This window comes from Gopherus flavomarginatus, chromosome 4 (assembly GCF_025201925.1).
Source record: "Gopherus flavomarginatus isolate rGopFla2 chromosome 4, rGopFla2.mat.asm, whole genome shotgun sequence".
NCBI classification, from domain to species: domain Eukaryota; kingdom Metazoa; phylum Chordata; order Testudines; family Testudinidae; genus Gopherus; species Gopherus flavomarginatus.
Genome location: NC_066620.1, coordinates 217697040 through 217720684, shown reverse-complemented (window position 1 = coordinate 217720684; position 23645 = coordinate 217697040). Strand labels below are relative to the sequence as shown.

General features: G+C 48.5%; 1 protein-coding gene across 1 annotated transcript in view; it reads right to left on the bottom strand.

The window, feature by feature from the left end:
• The window catches only part of NRBP1 (nuclear receptor binding protein 1), a 79040-nt gene that overhangs the window by 2022 nt on the left and 53373 nt on the right, over positions 1 to 23645 (bottom strand). Inside the window, exons 10-12 of the mRNA XM_050951108.1 lie at positions 18664 to 18762; positions 18398 to 18530; positions 18022 to 18124 (exon numbers count right to left, since the gene is read on the bottom strand). Coding sequence (XP_050807065.1) covers positions 18022 to 18124; positions 18398 to 18530; positions 18664 to 18762 — 335 coding nt within the window. The remainder of the gene's footprint in view (positions 1 to 18021; positions 18125 to 18397; positions 18531 to 18663; positions 18763 to 23645) is intronic.

The window sequence follows — 23645 nt, the reverse complement described above, 5'->3', positions numbered from 1 at the left end:
CTGGTGCCCAGCTTTTCTCTCCACTAGGGGAGAAGGATAATGCAGAACTGGCAGTAGAACAGGCAGAAATAGGTACAAGTTCTTGTTTTTATAAAAACAAGGTTTTTGTAATTTAAAGGACTTACTTGGGAACCAACCCAGTAGCACCACCTACCTGCCAAAGGATGCTTATGAACATAGGAGCCTCCAGACTGGATCAGACCAGGTTCCCTGTCTGACAGTGGCAGCACTAGATAGTGCTGAGGAAGAGGAGAGAACCCTGGGGTAGCAGATGTGGGATACTCTTCCCCCTACATAGACTTCACCATGGTATCTAATAGCTAGAGACTGATGTAAGCCCTGAACCAAGAGATTTAATGTTGATGCCACAATTATCATCGACTGTGATCATGCTGCATAGTTTTGATCCGCAAGTGTCCAGTCCCTTTTTGCATCTTACTAAATTCTGGCTTCAGCGATTTCCTGTGGCAGAGTGTTCCGCCGGCTAGTTACACATCCAGTTCTGCGTGAGAGAGAAAGTGTTTCCTTTTCCCCTTTTAAGGACTGAACTCTGCCATTCTTGTGCAGGGAGAACAAATGTTCCCCCTCTCCCTCCTCTACTATTTTTCTCTCTGTTGTGTCTGCTCTTATCAATCTCCTTTCTAACGTAAAAATCCCAATCTCTTCCGTCTTCCTGGAGAGTTTTTACAGGCCCTTGATCATTCCCATTGCTCTTCTCCAAACCCCTTCCAGTTCTGCAATATCCTGGGAGATAAGGTGATCCAAGTACCCCATGCTGGCGACAGTTAAGTACATACCCAGCGACTTGCCTAGGTATGCCCAGATGGGCATGTTTTCCCTGCGATTGTCTTCATGCTATTTCAGCAAAGGGGACCATGTGGTCCCTGTCAAAAGGTACCAATTCGCTGGTTGTCATGGTTATTGTGGGATGTGCATGTGGAAGAGATTAAGAGTCATGCGACAGGTGGAATAGTGTGTCCCAAAGCTGCCAGAGGGGAAACTGGCAGGCGGGGTGGTTCTCAGAGCTCACTCAATCAAACATGACGACTGATGTCTACCTAGCCCTGCCAAGGTTTATGATCTAGACAAGGTGCAGGCTTGGGCCCTTACAAAGCACAAAAGAACCCAAGAACAAGACCCTGAACAGAGGGATGACCAGGGACAAGCTGATTACAAATGAGACAAAAGGCCTGGTTCTATATAATACAAGAACCAATGGCACAAGATGTTGTCCATTACAGAAGTGACATGCTGCCAGCATGAGTGTCTCATGGAAAGTAGGTCCCAGCTCTCTGGACTGGGCAGGCGCTGCCCAGACTGACCATTGGGTGAGAAATCCCTCAGAGGGGAAAGGAACTTGCTAACACGTGTAGACTCCACAGGGCATCTATTTTTCTTTTACCTGTAACCTGTTGTTTCCAGCCCTTCTACTTACTGCTATTTGAATCTCTCAGGCTTTCTCCCAAACGGCCACTGAGTTTTACTAGAGACATGGCTCAGTGCTGTGTGCCAAGGACAGGGCGGATCTGTGGTGACGCTAGTAAAGGGGGGATGCCGCTTTCACAGAGGCAGCGAATCTCTGCACATTGCATGTCCAGAAGTTGTGGGACTGGGCACTTGAGTGTAATGAAGTGGTGTGTACAGACAAGCTGGGGGGGCTTGTGCCCCAGGGACATTAGAACTCAAGGGGTTAACTAGCCCCATAGATTATCTCCACTCTGCCTCCAAGGCTCACTTAGGGAGCCTAAGAGCTGGGGCATGGAAATTCCTCGCCTGCAGAAGGGAAGAGCAGGGCTTGCAGAGCCTGGAGTGGGCTGCTGGTTTGGGGCAGGTTCCCCCCGGAGGCACAGAGAAGGCTCCCCTACACTTTAAGCAGGTGGGAGTGATTCACCCTGTAGCCGGGGATAACACAGAAAGTGTCAGTGACCAGCACTCCACACAGAACCTATGGGACCACACCGATTTACAGAATTGCATAAGAATTTTCCCTGTTCACTACCCCACTCTCGATGCAGCCTAACATGCCATTTGCTTTTTTGACTGCACTGCTCAGAGCCCAGGTCTCACCGAGCTGCCTACAGTGATGCTCCTGTGTGCGACTTACGACTGCTCCCCCACCTCTTTGTCCTGCTCTTTCCTGTTTCGTTTGTGGCCAGGTATCACTGTATCCCTTGTGTTTTTTCATCACTCTGCCACTTTTCCATAATGCTGTTACGTCACAGCTCGTGGCCACTGCCAGGCATTCTAGGAAATTCCCCAGTTTTGCTTTTAAATCTCTTACATTTGTATATAAACACTTATAGCCTATTTGACCAGGTGTCTGCTTTGATTTAACTCCTTGAGCTGCTATCCTACAGACTTCACAGCATTTCCATGGTTCTGAGTCTCTCCCTGCTGTAGTTCAGCTGTAATGTCCAACTTCTCCTGTGTTGGATACAGATACCAGTGTATTACCAACAACTCACACGTCAGTGTGATTGACATGCTCCTTAGCGCACACCGGCTTTCAGCTGACACCACCCTCCAACACTTCATCGTATGTGCCAGCAGTTCAGGTCCGTTTTGATTAAAGTGGAGACCGGTTCTTCCGTAAAGGTTCCCCCATCCCCAAAACATTCATCAGAACCTGACAAACCCCTCTTCCTGCCACACACAGAGACCATGGAGTTACCTCTGAAATGTGCACAGGTCCAGCCAGACATGAACTCCCTGCATTGGTCTTCACGGCTGAGGAAGTGAGGGAGATTCCCACACCGGAACCAGCCTTTTTAGATGACAAATCTGAGGAATTGTCCCAGATTGAGATATCAGAGGTAGCAGCTTTGGAACAAATTCATAAACTAAACAGCAACAGGTCCCCAGGAGCAGATGGTACCACCCAAGGGTTCTGAGGGAACTGAAATATGAAATTGCAGGTACTGATTGTGGTACGTAACCTATCGCTTAGATCAGCCGCTGCCCCAGATGACTGGCAGAGAGCAAAGAGAACACCAATTGTTTTTTAAAAGGCTCCAAAGGCAATGCTGGTGGCCATTACAGACCAGTAAGCCTCACTTCAGGGAAGGGGAGGTTTGAGCTCCCACCGGGCAGAGAGGAAGTCAGCACCTATGGTCCGGTCCCCTGAGAAACCTCCTAGTTGTAGGATGAGCGAAAACTGAGAAATCATACGCTGGAAGGCCATTACAGTTGCCAAATGCACCTTTACAGAGCTTAAAGATAATCCAGTCATTTTTAGTTCTAATCTAGAAACAAATGATATCAGAGGATGTAGGTGAAAGGTGTTTTAGGTCACACCAATGTTTGAATCTCATCCACTTTTGGGGGTGGGTGCCACAAATAGATCGTTTCCTGCTATGTAACAGCACTCCCTTTACATCCCCAGAACAGGCGGTTTCTAAACCCTGTGAATCATGCCTTGAGCCAGAGAACCCCAAGGCTGGGGTGGCAGATTTGACCAGCATGCTGAGGGAGGAAATTGGGGACAAACAGTGAGCTGAGTGAGGTAAGGAAACCATGTTTGTCTCAGCCACGCTGGAACTACAATAACCACCTAGACTGTGTCTCGGACAGCAGCTTGGACATCAGGGGAAGTGGGGGAAATGCATATACAGAAGTCCTGGACTCCAACGAAGGAGAAAGGCATCTCCCAGGGAGCGGTGACTCAGACCACCTCTGAGCAGAAGTGGGTGCATTCCTTGTTTTGGGCTGTGGCAAACTAGACTATCTGTGGGACACCCCAACAGTGAAATATGCACTGGAGTATAGTGGGATCTGTCACCCATTCGTGATCTTGTGAGAAGCGTCTACTGAAGGCATCTGCTGTGGTGTTCTGTACGCCTCAGAGGTAAGATGCTGAGACGTTGATCTGGCTTTATCTGCATCAATTCCAAAGTCTCACTGCTTCAGTGCAGAGGGAAGGCAATCTCGTTCCCCCTTGGCAGTTTATGTAAAACATGCATGACATGTCCATCATTATGTATTTGCCCCAATCAGTGGGAGGAAATGGATACAGGCGTTTGACGGCTCTCGGTTCTAGCAAGTTGACGTGTGGGTGGACTCGAGAGAAGACCACCTGCCTTGAACAGTGTGTGCAACTAGTGGGCTCCCCTCCAGGTAGGGATGCATCTGTTATTACTGATGTTTGAGATGGTTTAGCGCAGGGAACCCCTGTGCAAACATTGTGAGGATTCTTCCACCAGTCAAGGGATTTTTATTTATTTCTACTACCGAAGGCATGAGTAGCAGCATATTTAAGCTATGTCTGCTTGGTGAGATCTCTCTTACGCTGTTTGTAATCCCTCTGGGAGGTAAGAAACTGGGTGGGACGTGAGCTCTGTGCGGTCGGAGACATACTGAACCTTTTTTTGTGCAGGGGTGTACATTCCAAAAGAGTATAAGGTGGCTCTAGATTCTTTTAAGGTATGCAAAGATGCATCAGTTTTTCTGCAAACAACTTTGATCTGTCAAAAGGAAGGTCCTCAACTGTATATCGAACGTCTCAAAAACCCAAGAGCTGAAGCCAGGAGGCCCCTCCTCATGACTGTCTCCATGGAGACAGAATGAGCAACTGTATCAGTGGTGTTCAGAGAGGCCTGTGGAGATGTTCTTGCAAGCAGTTGCCCCTTTGCGATGACTGCCTGGAACTGCTCCCTCTGGTCTTCTGGATGATGCTCAATAGTTAGTATACCATGAGGGCTTGATAACTGGCAATCCTAAATTGTAAAAGGTAGCCAATGAGTATGACGTATGGCCAAAAAAAATCAAGACACATTAAATATTTACCATCTAGAGTCGATTTAGTGTGGTGCTGTCTGACATGTTCATCCACAGCATCAACCACAAGGGAGTTGGGGAATTTGTAATGAGTCCACTACCCTTTTAGTAAGGTCTGAGACTGTTTAAAATCGTCAGCCAAGGACAGCGAAGGAAACATGACAACTTTGTTTGGGGAGGAGGAAGAGATGTTAGTTGTAGGGGTAATTTGTCCAACCTAATTTCTGGATCCTCAAAAGATCTCCTCTTGTGGATCAGAAACCCTAGAGAAAGGCTGGTGGGGACTGTCTGCTCTTCTCCTGGTGAAGCTCACTAGGGTCCCAGGAGAATTGCTGGCAGTAAGCCATCCAAGGTCCCAGTACAGCCACTGATGTGGTACGTAAGGCATGGGTGGAGGCACCCCAAGGTATCAATACCAGCAGCATGGAGCACGACTCTCACAAGGACTGTCCAAGTCCTTAGAGGTCTCAGGATAAGAAGTTCCTTGATAATGGAAGGGAGCGCCCTGGACAAATGTGGGAGACTGATGAAAAGTCCCCATTGTCTGTCTCCTCCTTGTCCTCCTCCTCCTCACTTGATAGAGGTGGAGCCGTCATAGAAATAAGCAGAGACTCCGTTGGTACCGGGTGAATCTTTGAGGAACAAGATGTGGTTGGTGCTGAACAGGAGAGATTCAGGCATTTCTGTTACTGCCATGTCTCGAGGAAATCTAAATCTCTTGAGGTACCAGAACAGTGAGTGGTACTGATGAAGCAAGTTGGGCAGAGGTGACTGTGGCAGAAGGTGCCGAAGGTACCAAAGTTCATGCGCCCTATAATGAATGACCAGTAGCTGTCAGTCTGGTCTTCTGCGGAGCCAAAGTGCTGGGTACTGAGATCCTTGCAGACTTTTGGTACCAATTTAGAAGAGCTTGGCTTCTCTCTGCCACTTCAATCACCCAACAGTACCAATCTTCTGGAGCTAGAACTCAAGAGTCCTTAGGCTTACTGGTGGTGACAGTAACTGAGGAACCTGCGGCCTTGTGGGTACTGAGTCGGAGATCAGTAGGTGCTGAAATGGTCAACCTGATCAGAGACCATCTGTCTGAGGTAGATTCTCTACCCAGAGGGCTGGAAGGCCACTTTCTTGAGTCTTTGAGAGGATTCCAACAATCTCCTCTTCAACGCTATAGGGGAATGCTGCAACGAGGAGGCTGAAGCAGTCGATGTGATTGGAAACTGTGTACGGGGGGCCCCTGGGTCAAGGTCAGATGCTAGTCAGTGCAAGCTCTTCATCATAAGGAGACAGTGTGAGTTCCCATTTCCTTCTGGCCCTTGTCTTTAATTTCAGGCAGAAATTGTACTTTTGGGGAACACATGACTCTCCAAGGCAGCGGATAAGCTGGGAAAGTCCTCCCCTGACTGGGACAGCCTCTTGGTGCAAAAGGCAACATTTAAACCTGGGAAAACCAAGCATATCCTCTCCCAGGGTTTCAGTTCCTCTGAGGGAAAGAGAACAAAAAAACAGGGGGAGGGACAAGGGTCCTTATCCTACAAGTTTAAGTAATTTTTTTTGTAAACTATAAAAATTACTCCAGCTAACTACCAAAGGAAACGAAGAACTAATGTTAACTATTAAGAACTAGAGAAAAATATAGTTGAGGTAAGCTCAACTCAGATGCTGCCGAGGCTCCATCTCAAGCCAAGGCTGTTGAGAAGGAACTGAGGGCGGCTCACCCGCACAGCTCTATATAGCACAAGGCTGCCGGGGAGGTGAGGGGGGGAGAGGAAGGCCCATGCACAGGCTAAATGGACACTGGTACATAAAATCGCCAATCTGAGGTGCATGGGGCACCTAGAGTGGAGCACCTATAGGGACACTACTCAAAGAAGAATTACATTCAAAATTAGAAAAAATACAGAGTAAGGCAACAAAAATTATTATGGGGATAGAACAGCTTCCATATGAGGAGAAATTAAAAAGACCAGGACTATTCACCTTAGAAAAGGGACAACTGGGGGGATATATTAAAGGTCTATAAAATAATAAACAGCGGGAAGAAAGTGAATAAGGAAATGTTATTTACCCCTTCACGTAATACAAGAACCAGGGGTCACCCAATGAAATTAATAGGCAGGAGGTTTAAAACAAACATAAGGAAGTACTTCATACAATGCACAATCAACTTGTGGAACTCCTTGCTAGGGGATGATGTGAAGGACAAAAGTATTACTGCACTCAAAAAGAACTAGATAAGTTCATAGGGGACTGGTCCATCAATGGCTATTAACCAAGATGGTCAGGGATGCAACCTCATGCTTTGGGTGGTCCCTAAGCTTCTGTCAGAAGCTGGGACTGGACAACATAAGATTAACCACTCAGTAGTTGCCCTGTTCTGTTCATTTCTTCTGAAGCACCTAAAACCAGCCACTGTCAGAGACAGGACATTGGGCTAGATGGACTATTGGTCTGACTCAGTATGGCTGTTCTTATATTCCCTGGCAAAGGAAGGGTCCATGGGCTGAAAGTCAGGGCAGATACAATTCCCATTGCATTGCAACCTGAGGAAGAGCTTCACAGGAGTCACAGGCTTCTCTGTATGGCCGGGGAGGGGAGCGGGAATGAGCCTGATACAGAGCCCTACCTGTGAGAGGGGCCCAGCACATGCTCCCTCAGGGTGGGAAGGTAAAGGCGTAAAAATCAGCATTTAACCCTTCTCCAACTGCTCATTAACAATACAAGTCACTGCTTTAAAAAGGGGACACATTCTTTGTCATAAATTATAAGTGCAGGAGGGACTACTGTTTTCATCTACTCTGACCTCCTGTAGGACAATGGTCATAGGACCGCCCTCAATTAATTCCTGTTTGAACGAGAGCAAATCTTTTAGAACAGCATCCAATCTTGGATTAGAAATGGTCAGTAATGGAAAATCCACCATGACTGTTGGTAAATTGTTTTGTTTCAACAGTAAATTACCCTCTGTTAAAAATTTACATCTTACTTCCAGTCCAGTTTTGTCTAGCTTCAACTTCTGGCCATTGTAACTTTTTGGACCTGTCTCTGCTAGACAAGAGGGCCCATTAATAAATGTGTGTGTTCCACATGTAAGTACTTACAGATTGAGCAAGTGACCCCTCAAACCTTCTTTTTGCTGAGCTAAATAGACCGACCTCCTGAAGTCTATCACTGTAAGGCATGTTTTCTAATCCTTTAATCAGTCTTGTGACTTCTCTGACCCCTCTGCAATTTAACAACATCCTTCTTGAATTGCGGGCACCAGAACTAGATTCGGTTTTCCAGCAATGGTCTTTTTGGGACCTGGAGCCTGAAAGAGACACCCCTGGGCAGGCTGTGAGGGGCTTTGCTCCTCTGGGGAATCCAGATGCTCCAGGGCAGGCCTCTCACAACAGAGTCACTGCTTCGTGCAAGGGTCTGACGCCCTGGTATGCCAGTCTGATTCAAAGGCCCATGCCATGGCAGAGTGAGGGCCAGTAGCTTGGGGAAGCAGAGCATAGCTCACCCTCTGCAGCACCTCAAAAGATGCTCATAGCATGCTTAGATTTTGCTTGACGCTTGCGGGGCTCTGCACTGCTGGGATGGGGACAGAGGGAGCCTGCTAGAGAGAGGCTGCACCACAGGGTTAGAACCTCAGCTCCCCAGCTCAGGAGAGCAAGAGGAGATAGATGCTGAAATGAAATCACTACTGCATGAAAATGAGCAAAACTAGTTACAAAACAAAGCAGTTGGGAGAAATTGACCCACCATCTTGTTCCACCTCTGGCAGAAGGATTCCTGGTGCCCTGAGCTGAGGGCTGGGCTTAGTCTTGGACCCTCCAGCAACAATGCAGAGCCCAGAGGTGCTACCTCTCTTGTGAACAAGAAGCTGCTCACAGAAAAGCATCCTGGTGAGCAGCCCCTAACTTGTTGCACTGCCCAGCCCTCCTGAACACTCCAAACTCTGGCCAGGCACGCAGCAAGAGCCTCCTGCTTTAAATGGCTACGTAAACCTCAGAAACCACACCACCACCTCCTCACACATAGGGCACCTGCCTCAGCTGAGTGCCTGGGGAAACAAATTGCTATGACCCTCATCCGCCCAACCACTGCCTCCCATCACCCCCACATGACAAGCCAGGTCCAACATGTAGCTTATGAGCCCAGAGCAGGGCCCTGTGCAGCACCAGGGTGGTGTTCTAAAGGTAAAAGGGACAGAGGTCCTCTCCAAAAGGAAGCAGACACTCCCTCCCTAACAATGCTGCCACCTGTCACAATATTTCATGTTCTCTTGCAGCCCCAGCTCCTGGAGCCAGGTGATCAGGTGAGAATATTGCTTTCCCTTTTGTTTACTTACCCCACAGTAACTGTGGTTTGTCGAGGTGTTTGTTGTCAGTGCGGATTCCACTGTAGGCGTACATGCATGTCCCTTGGGCCCATGCGCCCTGTGCAAGGACAAGAGGGCAGAGCAGCCTCGACCCTCCCTCTGCTCCTGGCAGTTGCAGCCAGACAGCAGCTGGGGAACATCCCACCCATTACTCTCCTTAGACTTTAAAACCAATTTTTCTTCCAACCTTGTGCTGGAATCTTCACAGTCCCATTGAACTGGACATTGACAAAGAAGAAAAGCTATTGGGGTCTGATCCCCTCCTCCCCAGTGCACTGGAACAAGCGGCTTTGCACCCACCACCACACCACCTGGCAAATCCAAACCCTGCCACCATCCTTGGATTGGCTGATCCCTATTGAGATGAACATACCCAGGGATGCTCAACTCAAGCTAAACCTGCCAGAGAGCAGTCCGCATGGGTCACTCTAGACCCAGACGTGACAGTCACAGGCTGGGCAATACTGGATTTGTGATTCCTAAAGGAGGACTTGCATACAGCACCTGTCCAGGGTGGGGCTCTGTCCTAGGTCAGACACTTGCCACATTCCATCTGGCTCTCATATTGAGGGAGGGTGTCATAAACAGATAGCTAAGGGTTAATAGAACCGAAGTACTTCATGTCTCTTTTGCCTGTAAAGGGTTAACAAGATCAGTGAGCCAGGCTATCACCTGACCAGAGGACCAATCAGGGGGCAGGATACTTTCAAATCTTGAGGGAGGGAAGTTTTTGTGTGTGCTGTTAGAATTTGGTTGTTGTTCTCTCTGGGTTCTGAGAGTGACCAGACGTGCAGCCAGGTTTCTCTCCAATCTCTCTGATACAGGCTCTTATAAAGTTCAGAATAGTGAGTACTAGGTGATAAGGCGAGTTAGGCTTATGTTTGTTTTCTTTATTTGCAAATGTGTATTTGGCTGGAAGGAGTTCAAATTTGTATTTTGCTGAAAGGATTTTAATTTGTACTTGTATACTTAGGCTGGGAAGGTATTCCCAGTGTCTATAGCTGAAAGACCCTCTAACATATTCCATCTTAAATTTACAAAGATAATTTTTACTGTTTTTTCTTTCTTTAATTAAAAGTTTTTCTTGTTTAAGACCCTGATTGTTTTTTTTATTCTGGTGAGAGACCCCAGGGGACGGGGTCTGGATCCACCAGGGAATTGGTGGGGAGAAAGGAGGGAAGGGGGGAAAGAAAGGTTAATTTTCTCTCTGTTAGGATTACTTTCTCTCTCAGGCAGAGTCTGGGAGGGGGAGAGAGAAGGAGAAGGGGAGAGGCAACGGTGAGGGAAAGGGTTTACTTTCCTTGTGTTAAGATCCAGAGGGACTGGGTCTTGGGGGTCCCCAGGCAAGGTTTTGGGGGGACCAGAGTGTACCAGGCACTGAAATTACTGGTTGGTGGCAGTGCTACAAGTACTAAGCTGGTAATTGAGCTTAGAGGAATTCATGCTGGTACCCCATCTTTTGGACGCTAAGGTTCAGAGTGGGGAATTATACCATGACATGGTGTGCAGCGTGTGGGATAGATAGATAAGATAGAATCAAAAAGCCAGTGAGGTTATTTCTCTCCCTGCTAGCTATCTGCTGGCAGACTGAGAGGTTTGAGTTTAGAAGCAAAAGCCAGTAGATTTTTTCTCTCTTTTCTCTCTGCTAGCTGTTTGTAAGCAGGAGAGAGGATTTTTAAAACTACAGCCAGAAAATTTTTTCCTTTTCTCTTTTCTGGTTGTGCAGAGAGACTGCCTGAAGGCAGAGACATTAAGTTTAACAAAGGTCTTTTGTTAAACAAAGGGACTCCAGCTGTGAGTCACCATACACCAGCAAAACACATTTGCAAATGAATGGTTTTTTTCCTTTCTAACTCTGTCGGGAATAGCTAGGTAGAAGGAGTTTAAAAAAAAAAAAGAGACTCTGTTGCTAAGCAACCCGAAGAAGGCAACAGAAAAGCAGCATTTCAGACAGTAAACACCAGAGGGCGCCCCAACACAAGAAAGCAGAAACCATGACTACCAAGGACACCCCGAAACAGGAATGGGCAAGACTGGGTGCAGAGGAACAAATCAAAGATGCAGACCACAGGCGAGACATGGAAAAGAAACAACAAGAACTAGAAATAAAACGAAAAGAGATGGAGCTGAGAGAAAGAGAAAGAGAGGCTGCCCACAGGAGAGAGCTGGAGATAAAAGAAAGAGAGAGAAAGAGAGGGAAAGAGAGAGAAAGCATGAACTGGAATTAGCACGGGCTAAACAGAATAACACAGCCAACCCTAACAACCCTTCTCCAGTTATTGTTCCACATCAAGAAATTTCCCACCTACAAGGCAGGTGATGACACTGAGGCCTTCCTAGAAAATTTTGAAAGGACCTGCCATGGGTATAGCATCTCTGAAGACCAGTACATGATAGAGCTGAGGCCACTGCTCAGTGGACCCCTAGCAGAGGTGGCGGCTGAAATGCCTAAGGAGAACATGAATGATTATAAACTTTTTCAAACCAAGGCCAGAATCGGAATGGGGCTAACACCTGAGCATGCCCGTCGGAGGTTCAGAGGTGGAAACCAGATGTGTCATTCACCTGACACGCCTACCACATTGGAAAGAATTATAATGCCTGGATATCAGGAGCCAATGTTAAATCTCTGGACGACATGCACCTCCTAATACAATTGGAGCAGTTCTTAGAGGGTGTTCCTGAGGAAACAGAAAGGTACATCCTAGATGGGAAGCCCAAAACTGTCACCGAGGTGGGGGAGATTGGAGCCAGATGGGTGGAAGTGGCAGAAAAGAAAAAAGCTACTATCAAGGGGAGTGAATATCACCGGGGTCACACCGACAATAAACCCTATACCCGAGGGCAACCTAAGACCCCACCTACAACGCAAGGAAAGCCGCCGACTCCCTATTCTCTCACCTCACCAATCTCCAGTAACCCACCTCGGCCCAGTGACCAGTCAGCTGGGTGATGCTTTAAGTGTAATGAACTGGGACATATAAAAGCCAACTGCCCCAAGAACCCCAACCGAGTGCAGTTCATCACCCCAAAGATCCCCAGGCCCAGATGCCTCTCAAATACCCTCAGAGCGAAGGGAAATTTTGAGAGTGGGCAGAAAGAAGGTTGTCGCGTGGAGAGACACGGGGGCACAAGTGTCAGCTATCCACCATTCCTTAGTGGACCCCAAATTCATCAACCCAAAGGCCCAAGTGACAATTCACCCTTTCATGTCACAAGCTGTAGATTTACCTACAGCTGAACTGCCTGTCCAGTACAAAGGCTGGTCAGGAATGTGGACTTTTGCAGTCTATGACAATTATCCCATCCCCATGCTGCTGGGGGAAGACTTGGCCAATCAGGTAAAGCGGGCCAAAAGGGTGGGAATGGTTACACGCAGCCAAACCAGGCAAGCTTCCCAATCCATTCCTGTTCCTGAGCTGTCCACAGAGGCCCCGTCTGTGTTACCAGAGACCCAGACAGAGGTAGTGGACCCGGATCCCCTGCCTACGACTGCAACAGCCACAGTACCTCCAGTCCCAGACCCGGACCTGGAAACGCAATCAGCACCAGAACCATTGCCAGCACTGATGCCAGCGCTTGCAAACGCATCTTCAACCCCAACGCCAGAGGGCACCAGCGAGCCTGAACTGGCAGAAGCAGCAGACAACCACACCCAGGAGGCTCAGCCAGAGCCTGGAATACCACCTGGTGCACCAGCGGAGAGCGGTTCACCAGCCACGAAAACAACCCCATCACCTACATCGCTTCCTGAAGGACCAAGCCCAAATCCACAGTCTAAGGAAGAACTGGTGTCTCCAGCCTCCAGGAAACAGTTCCAGACTGAGCAGGAAGCAGATGACAGCCTTCAGAAAGCTTGGGCGGCGGCACGGAGCACCCCACCGCCTCTCAGCTCTTCTCACCGATCCCAGTTTGTTATAGAACAAGAACTTTTATACCAGGAGACTCTTTCTGGTGGACACTGGGAAGACTGGCATCCACAAAAACAGTTGGTGGTTCCAACTAAGTACCGGGGGAAGCTCTTAAGCTTGGCCCATGATCATCCCAGTGGCCATGCTGGGATGAACAGAACCAAAGACCGGTTGGGGAAGTCCTTCCACTGGGAGGGGATGGGCAAGGATGTTGCCAAGTATGTCCGGTCTTGTGAGGTGTGCCAAAGAGCGGGAAAGCCCCAAGACCAGGTCAAGGCCCCTCTCCAACCACTCTCCATAATAGAGGTCCCATTTCAGCGAGTAGCTGTGGATATTCTGGGTCCTTTCCCAAAAAAGACCCCCAGAGGAAAGCAGTACATACTAACTTTCATGGACTTTGCTACCCGATGGCCAGAAGCAGTAGCTCTAGGCAACAGTAGGGCTAAAACTGTGTGCCAGGCCCTAATAGACATTTTGCCAGGGTAGGTTGACCCTCCGATATCCTTACAGATTCATGGACAAATTTCCTGGCAGGGACCATGAAAGAACTGTGGGAGACTCATGGGGTGAATCACTTGGTTGCCACCCCGTACCACCATCAAACCAATGGCCTGGTGGAAAGGTTTAATGGAACTTTGGGGGCCATGATACGTAAATTCATGAATGAACACTCCAATGACTGGGACCTAGTGTTGCAGCAGTTGCTCTTTGCCTACAGGGCTGTACCACATCCCAGTTCAGGGATTTCACCATTTGACCTTGTGTATGGCGACGAGGTTAAAGGGCCATTACAGTTGGTGAGGCAGCAATGGGAGGGGTTTACACCCTCTCCAGGAACTAACATTCTGGACTTTGTAAGCAACCTACAAAACACCCTCCGACACTCTTTAGCCCTCGCTAAAGAAAACCTAAAGGATGCTCAGGAAGAGCAAAAGGCCTGGTATGACAGACATGCCAGAGAACGTTCCTTCAAGGTAGGAGACCAGGTTATGATCTGGAAGGCGCAACAGGCCCATAAGATGGAAGCATCATGGGAAGGCCATTCACAGTCCAAGGGCGCCTGGGAGCTGTTAACTACCTCATAGCATTTCCCAATTCCTCCCTAAAGCCCAGAGTGTACCACGTTAATTCTCTCAAGCCCTTTTATTCCAGAGACTTACAGGTTTGTCAGTTTACAGCCCACGGAGGAGATGACGCTGAGTGGCCTGACGGTGTCTATTACGAAGGGAAAGGTGACGGTGGCGTGGAAGAGGTGAACCTCTTCCCAACCCTGCAATGTCTGCAGCGGCAACGGATCAAGGAGCTGTGCACTAGCTTCGCCCCATTGTTCTCAGCCACCCCAGGACGGACTGAACGTGCATACCACTCCATTGACACAGGTAATGCTCACCCAATTAGAACCCCACCGTACCGGGTGTCTCCTCATGCCCAAGCTGGTATAGGACGGGAGATCCAAAACATGCTACAGATGGATATAATCCGCTCCTCTACCAGTGCATGGGCATCTCCAGTGGTTCTGGTACCCAAACCAGATGGGGAAATACGCTTTTGCGTCGACTACCGTAAGCTAAATGCGGTAACTCGTCCAGACAACTATTCAATGCCACGCACCGACGAGCTATTGGAAAAGTGGGACGTGTCCAATTCATATCTACAATAGACTTAACGAAGGGGTACTGGCAAGTACCGCTAGATGAACCTGCCAAGGAAAGGTCAGCATTCATCACCCATGCAGGGGTGTATAAATTTAATGTGCTTCCTTTCGGGCTGCGAAATGCACCCGGACACCTTCTAAAGGCTGGTAGATGGTCTACTAGCAGGATTAGGAGAATATGCTGTTGCCTACCTCAATGATGTGGCCATTTTTTCAGATTCATGGCCCAAACACCTAGAACACCTGAAAAAGGTCTTTGAACGTATCAGGCAGACAGGACTAACTGTTAAGGCCAAAAAGTGTCAAATAGGCCAAAACAGAGTGACTTACCTGGGACACTAGATGGGTCAAGGAACCATAAACCCCCTACAGGCCAAGGTGGAGGCTGAGACAGGCCACTTTTGAATAAAGTCCAAAAAACAGGTCCAATCCTTCTTAGGCTTGGCCGGGTATTACAGGCGATTTGTACCACACTACAGCCAAATCGCTGCCCCACTAACAGACCTGACCAAAAAGACACAGCCGAATGCAGTTAAGTGGACTGATGAGTGTCAGAAGGCCTTTACCCAGCTTAAGGCGACGCTCATGTCGGACCCTGTGCTAAGGGCCCCGGACTTTGACAGACCATTCCTGGTGACCACCGACGCATCTAAGCGTGGTGTGGGAGCAGTTCTCATGCAGGAAGGACCGGATCACAACTTCCATCCTGTCGTGTTTCTCAGCAAAAAACTGTCTGAGAGGGAAAGTCACTGGTCAGTCAGTGAAAAGGAATGCTATGCCATTGTGTACGCCCTGGAAAAGCTGCGCCCATACGTTTGGGGACAGCGGTTCCAGCTACAGACCAACCATGCTGCACTAAAATGGCTTCATACTGCCAAGGGAAACAACAAAAAACTGCTTCGATGGAGTTTAGCTCTCCAAGATTTTGATTTTGAAGTTCAACACATTTCAGGAGCTTCAAAGTATCAGAGGGGTAGCCGTGTTAGTCTGGATCTGTAAAAGTAGCAAAGAGTCCTGTGGCACCTTATAGACTAACAGATGTTTTGGTGCATGAGCTTTTGTGGGTGAATACCCACTACCTTTCCAGGGGCAGGTACATATATGCAGGCAAGCTAGAGATTACCTCATTATCTCTAGCTTGCCTGCATATATATACTTGCCCCTGGAAATTTCCACTACAAGCATCTGACGAAGTGGGTATTCACCCACGAAAGCTCATGCTCCAAAACGTCAAACAGAGTAGCTAATGCACTCTCTCGTGAAAGTTTCCTAGAATCAACTGGCTAAAAATTGTCCTTACAATGTAAAGAATCTTGTAGTTTTACATAGTTAGTAGTATATGTAAAGGTGTATGTGTTTATTAATCTGTTTATTCTAAAGTTCTAGGGAGAAATCACCGCCAGTGAGGTTCCACACTGTCAGCAATTTGGGGGGCGTGTCATAAACAGATAGTTAAGGGTTAATAGAACAGGAGTACTTCATGTCTCTTTTGCCTGTAAAGGGTTAACAAGTTCAGTGAGCCTAGCTGTCACCTGACCAGAGGACCAATCAGGGGACACGATACTTTCAAATCTTGAGGGAGGGAAGTTTTTGTGTGTGCTGTTAGTGTTTGGTTGTTGTTCTCTCTGGTTCTGAGAGTGACCAGACGTGCAACCAGGTTTCTCTCCAATCTCTCTGATACAGGCTCTTATGTGCTCAGAACAGTAAGTACTAAGTAAATATGGCGAGTTAGGCTTATGTTTGTTTTCTTTATTTGCAAATGTGTATTTGGCTGGAAGGAGTTCAAATTTGTATTTTGCTGAAAGGATTTTAATTTGTACTTGTATACTTAGGCTGGGAGGGTATTCCCAGTGTCTATAGCTGAAAGACCCTCTAACATATTCCATTTTAAATTTACAAAGATAATTTTTACTGTTTATCTTTCTTTAATTAAAAGGTTTTTTTGTTTAAGACCCTGATTGTTTTTTTATTCTGGTGAGACCCCAGGGGACGGGGTCTGGATCCACCAGGGAATTGGTGGGGAGAAAGGAGGGAAGGGGGGAGAGAAAGGTTAATTTTCTCTCTGTGTTAGGATTACTTTCTCTCTCAGGGAGAGTCTGAGAGGGGGAGAGAGAAGGAGGGGGGGAAGGTGGATTTTCCTCTCTGTTTTAAGATTCAAGGAGTTTGAATCAGTGATCTTCCAGGGTAACCCAGGGAGGGGAAGCCTGGGAGAGGCAACGGTGAGGGAAAGGGTTTACTTTCCTTGTGTTAAGATCCAGAGGGACTGGGTCTTGGGGGTCCCCGGGCAAGGTTTTGGGGGGACCAGAGTGTACCAGGCACTGGAATTCCTGGTTGGTGGCAGCGCTACAAGTACTAAGCTGGTAATTGAGCTTAGAGGAATTCATGCTGGGACCCCAATCTTTTGGACGCTAAGGTTCAGAGTGGGGAATTATACCATGACAGAGGGCAATGGCTGCTCCACCCTTTGTGCTGCCTCGACACAGCACAGCGTACACGCACAGCCCCAGACACGGCTGCCCAAGACTCCACTTCCATGCATAAGGGGCATATGCACCTACAGTGGGATCCAACTTGGTGACAGCTCAGAAAAACACAAGTTTCTTACCAGCATGGCTGCAGAGAGAAGCTTTAAAATGTAGACAGCAAAGAAGAGAGCCTTTCACTGGTTACCCAGTAAATTCCCGATTCTGAAGGCTTGGGGTACAGTGAGCGAGACAGAGGCGGCTCAGGATCAGGCCTGAAGCGTTCACCGACTTCAGCACTGACTTCTGGGGGTTGCCTGGCCCGACAAGGAGGAGACTGGGCTGCAGGTCCGTGGAGCTACTCTATCGCTCCTGCTTCCCAGGCCAGCCCATGGGACACTGCCTTCCAGGAGCCATGTCTCCTCCCTGGATCAGTGCAGGAACACTGAACAATGGCTGCTCTGGGTAGTCCCATTTGGATCAGGACAGCCAAAGACTGCCTCTCCTCCACCCCCATCATCTGTTCTTCCTCCAGTTTCTCCTCCTCTGCAGCAGCAGCCGTCACCCCTTCCCCCTCCCCCATGGAGACAGCCAGGCTGGCTTCCTCTCACTCTCAGGCCCTTTGTGCCATCCCTACACAATGAGTCAGCTCCCACCAGAGCAGAGTTTGGGAGCCTCACATGGCGGCACTAAGCTCTTGGCGGCAGGGCCTGTCTGTAGTGCCTGGCACAGAGGGGTTCTGGCCAAAGACTGGGCTCCCAGGTGCGACAGTAATACAGATCATACTGTGCTGGGCAGCTCTTGCTCTTCACAGCAGCAGTGTGGGAGGCTGGCTCTCCTGCAGAGAGGGGTACTCACATCATCTTGACCCCCTCCCTGTCTGTGTGGTTGATCTCTGCTAGCACTGCATTCATGTCCATGTTTTTGGTCATTTCTTCTAGAGCGTTTTCAGGAATCATATCTGCACAGAAGAGGAAGGAGGTTACACCCACACTGCCCCAACCCCTGCCCAATTTGCCTGAGGGCTACAGGAAGCAGCTTTGAGACAGCCACACGGCTCTCGCAGTAGGCAAGGCACTGCCAAGGGACAGACACTCAAGTGGTGCAGCCACCCCAAGCCTGGCATTCAAGGCTAAAGCTTCCAGCTTCCCATTGTTGCGATGTCTGAAGGGTGGTGAGCTGCTGGAGTCTCCTGAAAGCACAGAGCAAGGTGTGCCCTAGATCTCATACTCACGCTGGTGTCCAACAATACAGTGAGCGGCCAGTAACTTCATGGAGGGCACCTCGAACAGAGCTTGGTTGAAGAGGAGCTCCCGAGCAGTGGGACGTTTCCCAGGGTCCAGCTCCAGGCACTTCTGAATGAACTCCTGCAAGACAAGAAGCCACAGACATAGGAAGGCACATCCGACAGAGCCAAGAGGGTGCTGCAGCCAGGTTGCAGGGGCCAAGTTTGCGCCTTGCACGTCAGCAGGCATATTCCTAACACCGCCTTGTACTCACTCTCTGCAAGGGGTCCTCCAGCAGCTGGATGGCGCTGTTAATAGCCTCCTGGGGCACATAGGATGACTCGCCATTACCCTGGATTTCCAGCACCGCCATCTGCCAGCAGAAAGAAATGTCAGGCCCAGCTGAGCCCAGGTGGCCTAGTCACTCTACCAGAGTTCAGGGCGAGGGAGTTATTCCCGGAATTGGCAGGGCAGGGAGAGAACTGAGGGAAACTCCATATTGCCAACTCTTGTAATTTGATCAGATGATTTTTGGTGTTTCTTGTAAAGCACCAGCCCTGGAGGCATGTGATTAGGTGACACTTTTTTTTTTTAAATAAAGAAATCTCAAGTAATCATCATGGTTATAGGGACAAGCCTGAAAGCAGGACTCTAACATGACCTAATGGCTCAGAAAGCAAATAAAAGCATCCACTGTTATTTTAAATCATGACTGAAGTCCAGCTCATAATTTGCTGGGGTCTTCCTCATGGTTTTTGAGCTCTCGGGGTTGGCAATACTGGATCCAATTGTAGGAGAGTAACTGAGCGGGCTGCAGTGAATGGTCCCACCCCTGCACTCTCTCAGGAGCCATCTGGACTGCTGCCATAAGTTTCCCAATATCACCCCTGCTCCCAGTGACCCAGAACAAGCTGGAAAGACTATTTCCCCAATACCCTCAGAAAGGTATCTAAGAAAGTGCCTTCAGCAGTGTTGCTACCCACAATAAAGAGGGAACCTCAAAGAGCCCCCGAGGCTACCCCATCCACTTCCAATGGCAGCCCAAAACACAGATGGAACTGTTGTAATAACCGGGGTCTAGCAGCCTGAAAACAGTGTTGGAAAGAGGGTGAAAGCTCAAACGTTACAATCACTTATGCCAAACATGGACAGAGGAAGGCCCAGACAGAAGACAGACTGAATTGGTCAAAACAAAGTTCAACTGACACCACCCAAGGACTGTGTTAAAAGCATCACTGGAAATCAACGTGAGAGAAGAATCAGAATGGACCAAGTTGGAAACTGGACCTAGCTGAGAGAGAAACTATGGGATGCACTATTCTGCCCATTGCCCCCTTTTGGGGAGTCACGTGGAGGAAAGACTCCTGGGGGATTCCCTTGAGCAAACGCTCACAGGCCTCTGCTTCACTCCAGAGTCCGCCTGACTCTACTGGAGAAGCCTCAGTCATCAGGAAGGCCAGACTGGTGAGGACACCAGACTGATAGTTACGAGATCCTGCTCTGTTTTCCCCGCTCTCCTGTGCCTCTTTCTATCCCCCACTGCTTTTCACACCAGCAATGACCTGCACAGCCTTGGTATGGTTGGATGAAGCGGCACACGCACCTCTGCCCAGCCTGAGACACAACAGTGATGGAGCGGGACCCCCCCTAATCAGCCTCCTGGGGTCACACACCAGGGAGGTGAGCTAGGGTCCAAAGTCGAGGCTGACTTGCTAACTCAGAACATCTGTCTGTGATTGACTAAGGCCCTTGCATCCCAAGATTAACAAAAAGCCGCATTTCCTACCCCTTTTCTAATCTCTTCTGCCAGACTCTTTTGTCAAAGGCTGTAGAACTGATGAAACTGTTTTTAATTGTTCACTTTATTAATGGAACTTCTGTTCACCATTCACTACATTCGCCTACATTGTAACTTCTGTTCACTGTTTGCCATATTGTAATTCAAACCCCATTTTAAAATGCTCACTCTATTTTGTAAAAGCTTCCTCCAACCTTCATTTTTGCAAACCCTGTTGTAATTTTACCTCCCTTATGAAAAGGGGGAAGAGCATCTTCGCAAGCAGGCTGGCTAACCTAGTGAGAAGGGCTTTAAACTAGGCTCACCGGGGGAAGGAGACCAAAGCCCTGAGGAAAGTGGGGAAATGGGATACCAGGAGGAAGCACGAGCAGGAGAGTGCAAGAGGGGAGGACTCCTGTCTCGGACCAAGAAAGCAGGACAATCAGCAAGTTATCTTAAGTGCCTATACACAAATGCAAGAAGCCTGGGAAACAAGCAGGGAGAACTGGAAGTCCTGCCACAGTCAGGGAACTGTGATGTGACTGGAATAACAGAGACTTGGTGGGATAACTCACATGACTGGAGTACTGTCATGGATGGATATAAACTGTTCAGGAAGGACAGGCAGGGCAGAAAAGGTGGGGGAGCTGCATTGTATGTAAGAAAGCAGTATGACTGCTCAGAGCTCCCGTATGAAACTGCAGAAAAACCTGAGAGTCTCCAGATTAAGTTTTAGAAGTGTGAGCAACAAGGGTGATGTTGTGGTGAGAGTCTGCTATAGACCACCAGACCACGGGGATGAGGCTTTCTTCCAGCAACTAGCAGAAGTTACTAGATCACAGGCCCTGGTTCTCATGGGAGACTTTAATCACCGTGATATCTGCTGGGAGAGCAATACAGCGGTGCACAGACAATCCAGGAAGTTTTTGGAAAGCATAGGGGACAATTTCCTGGTCCAAGTGCTGGAGGAACCAACTAGGGGCAGAGCTCTCCTTGACCTGCTGCTCACAAACAGAGAAGAGTTAGTAGGGGAAGCAAAAGTGGATGGGAACCTGGGAGGCAGTGACCATGAGATGGTCGAGTTCAGGATCCTGACACAGGGAAAAAAGGAGAGCAGCGGAATACGGACCCTGGACTTCAGAAAAGCAGACTGACTCCCTCAGGGAGCTGATGGGCCAGGATCCCCTGGGAAAATAACATGAGGGGGAAAGGAGTCCAGGAGAGCTGGCTGTATTTTAAAGAATCCTTATTGAGGTTGCAGGAACAAACTATCCCGATGTGTAGAAAGTATAGTAAATATGGCAGGCGACCAGCTTGGCTTAACAGTGAAATCCTTGCTGATCTTCAAGGCAAAAAAGAAGCTTACAGGAAGTGGAAGACTGGACAAATGACGAGGGAGGAGTATAAAAATATTGCTCAGGCATGCAGGAGCGAAATCAGGAAGGCCAAATCACACTTGGAGTTGGAGTTAGCAAGAGATATTAAGAGTAACAAGAAGGGTTTCCTTCAGGTACGTTAGCAACAAGAAGAAAGTCAAGGAAAGCGTGGGCCCCTTACTGAATGAAGGAGGCAACCTAGTGACAGAGAAGGTCGAACAAGCTAATGTACTCAATGCTTTTTTTGCCTGTCTTCACAAACAAGGTCAGCTCCCAGACTACTGCACTGGGCAGCACAGCATGGGGAGGAGGTGACGAGCCCTCTGTGGAGAACAGTGGTTCAGAATTACTTAGAAAAGCAACATGAGCACAAGTCCATGGGGCCGGATGCGCTGCATCCAGGGGCGCTAAAGGAGTTGGCGGATATGATTGCAGAGCCATTGGCCATTATCTTTGAAAACTCATGGCGAACGGGGGAGGTCCCGGATGACTGGAAAAAGGCTAATGTAGTGCCCATCCTTAAAAAAGGGAAGGAGGAGGATCCGGGAAACTACAGACCAGTCAGCCTCACCTCAGTCCCTGGAAAAATCATGGGGCAGGTCCTCAAGGAATCAATTCTGATGCACTTAGAGGAGAGGAAAGTGATCAGGAACAGTCAGCATGGATTCACCAAAGGCAAGTCATGCCTGACTAACCTAATTGCCTTCTATGAGGAGATAACTGGGTCTGTGGATGAGGGGAAAGCAGTGGATGTGTTATTCCTTGACAGTAGCAAAGCTTTTGATACGGTCTCCCACAGTATTCTTGCCAGCAAGTTAAAGTAGTATGGGCTGGATGAATGGACTATAAGATGGATAGAAAGCTGGCTAGAACATCAGGCTCAACAAGTAGTGATCAATGGCTCCATGTCTAGTTGGCAGACGGTATCAAGCGGAGTGCCCCAAGGGTCGGTCTTGTTCAATATCTTAATTAATGATCTGGAGGATGGCGTGGACTGCACCCTCAGCAAGTTTGCAGATGACACTAAACTGGGAGGAGTGGTAGATACGCTGGAGGGTAGGGATAGGATACAGAGAGACCGAGACAAATTAGAGGACTGGGCCAAAAGAAATATGATGAGATTCAACAAGGACAAGTGCAGAGTCCTGCACTTAGGATGGAAGAATCCCATTCACTGTTACAGAGTAGGGACTGAGTGGCTAGGCAGCAGTTCTGCAGAAAAGGACCTAGGGGTTACAGTGGACGAGATGCTGAATATGAGTCAGTGTGCCCTCGTTGCCAAGAAGGCTAACAGCATTTTGGGTCGTATAAGTAGGGGCACTGCAAGCAGATCGAGGGATGTGATCATTCCCCTCTGCTTGACATTGGTAAGGCCTCATCTGGAGTACTGTGTCCAGTTTTGAGCCCCACACTACAAGAAGGATGTGGAAAAATTGGAAAGAGTCCAGTGGAGGGCAACAAAAATGATTAGGGGGCTGGAGCACATGACTTATGAGGAGAGGCTGAGGGAACTGGGATTGTTTAGTCTGCGGAAGAGAAGAATGAGGGGGGATTTGATAGCTGCTTTTAACTACCTGGAAGGGGGTTCCAAAGAGGATGGATCTAGACTGTTCTCAGTGGTTGCAGATGACAGAACAAGGAGCAATGGTCTCAAGTTGCAGTGGGGGAGGTTTAAGTTGGATATTAAGAAAAACTTTTTCACTCAGAGCGGTGAAGCACTGCAATGGGTTACCTAGGGAGGTGGTGGAATCTCCTTCCTTAGAGGTTTTTAAGGTCAGGCTTGACAAAGTCCTGGCTGGGATGATTTAGTTGAGGATTGGTCCTGCTTTGAGCAGGGGGGTGGACTAGATGACCTCCTGAGGTCCTTTCCAACCCTGATATTCTATGATTCTATGATCTTATTAGTTTAGGTTAGATGTGTGACTGAGGTATGTACGGATGATGGAATCAACCTCCAGCCCCAGCCTGTCCTGATGAAATAAAGTTCAAACACCAACAGCTGAAGATGCAGACAAGTGCCCTAACAAAGTAAGAAGAGTCCACTCTAAAAAGAAAAAGTACAATAAAAGGAAGATCAAAACCAGGTCCAAGGCTGAAAGTCAC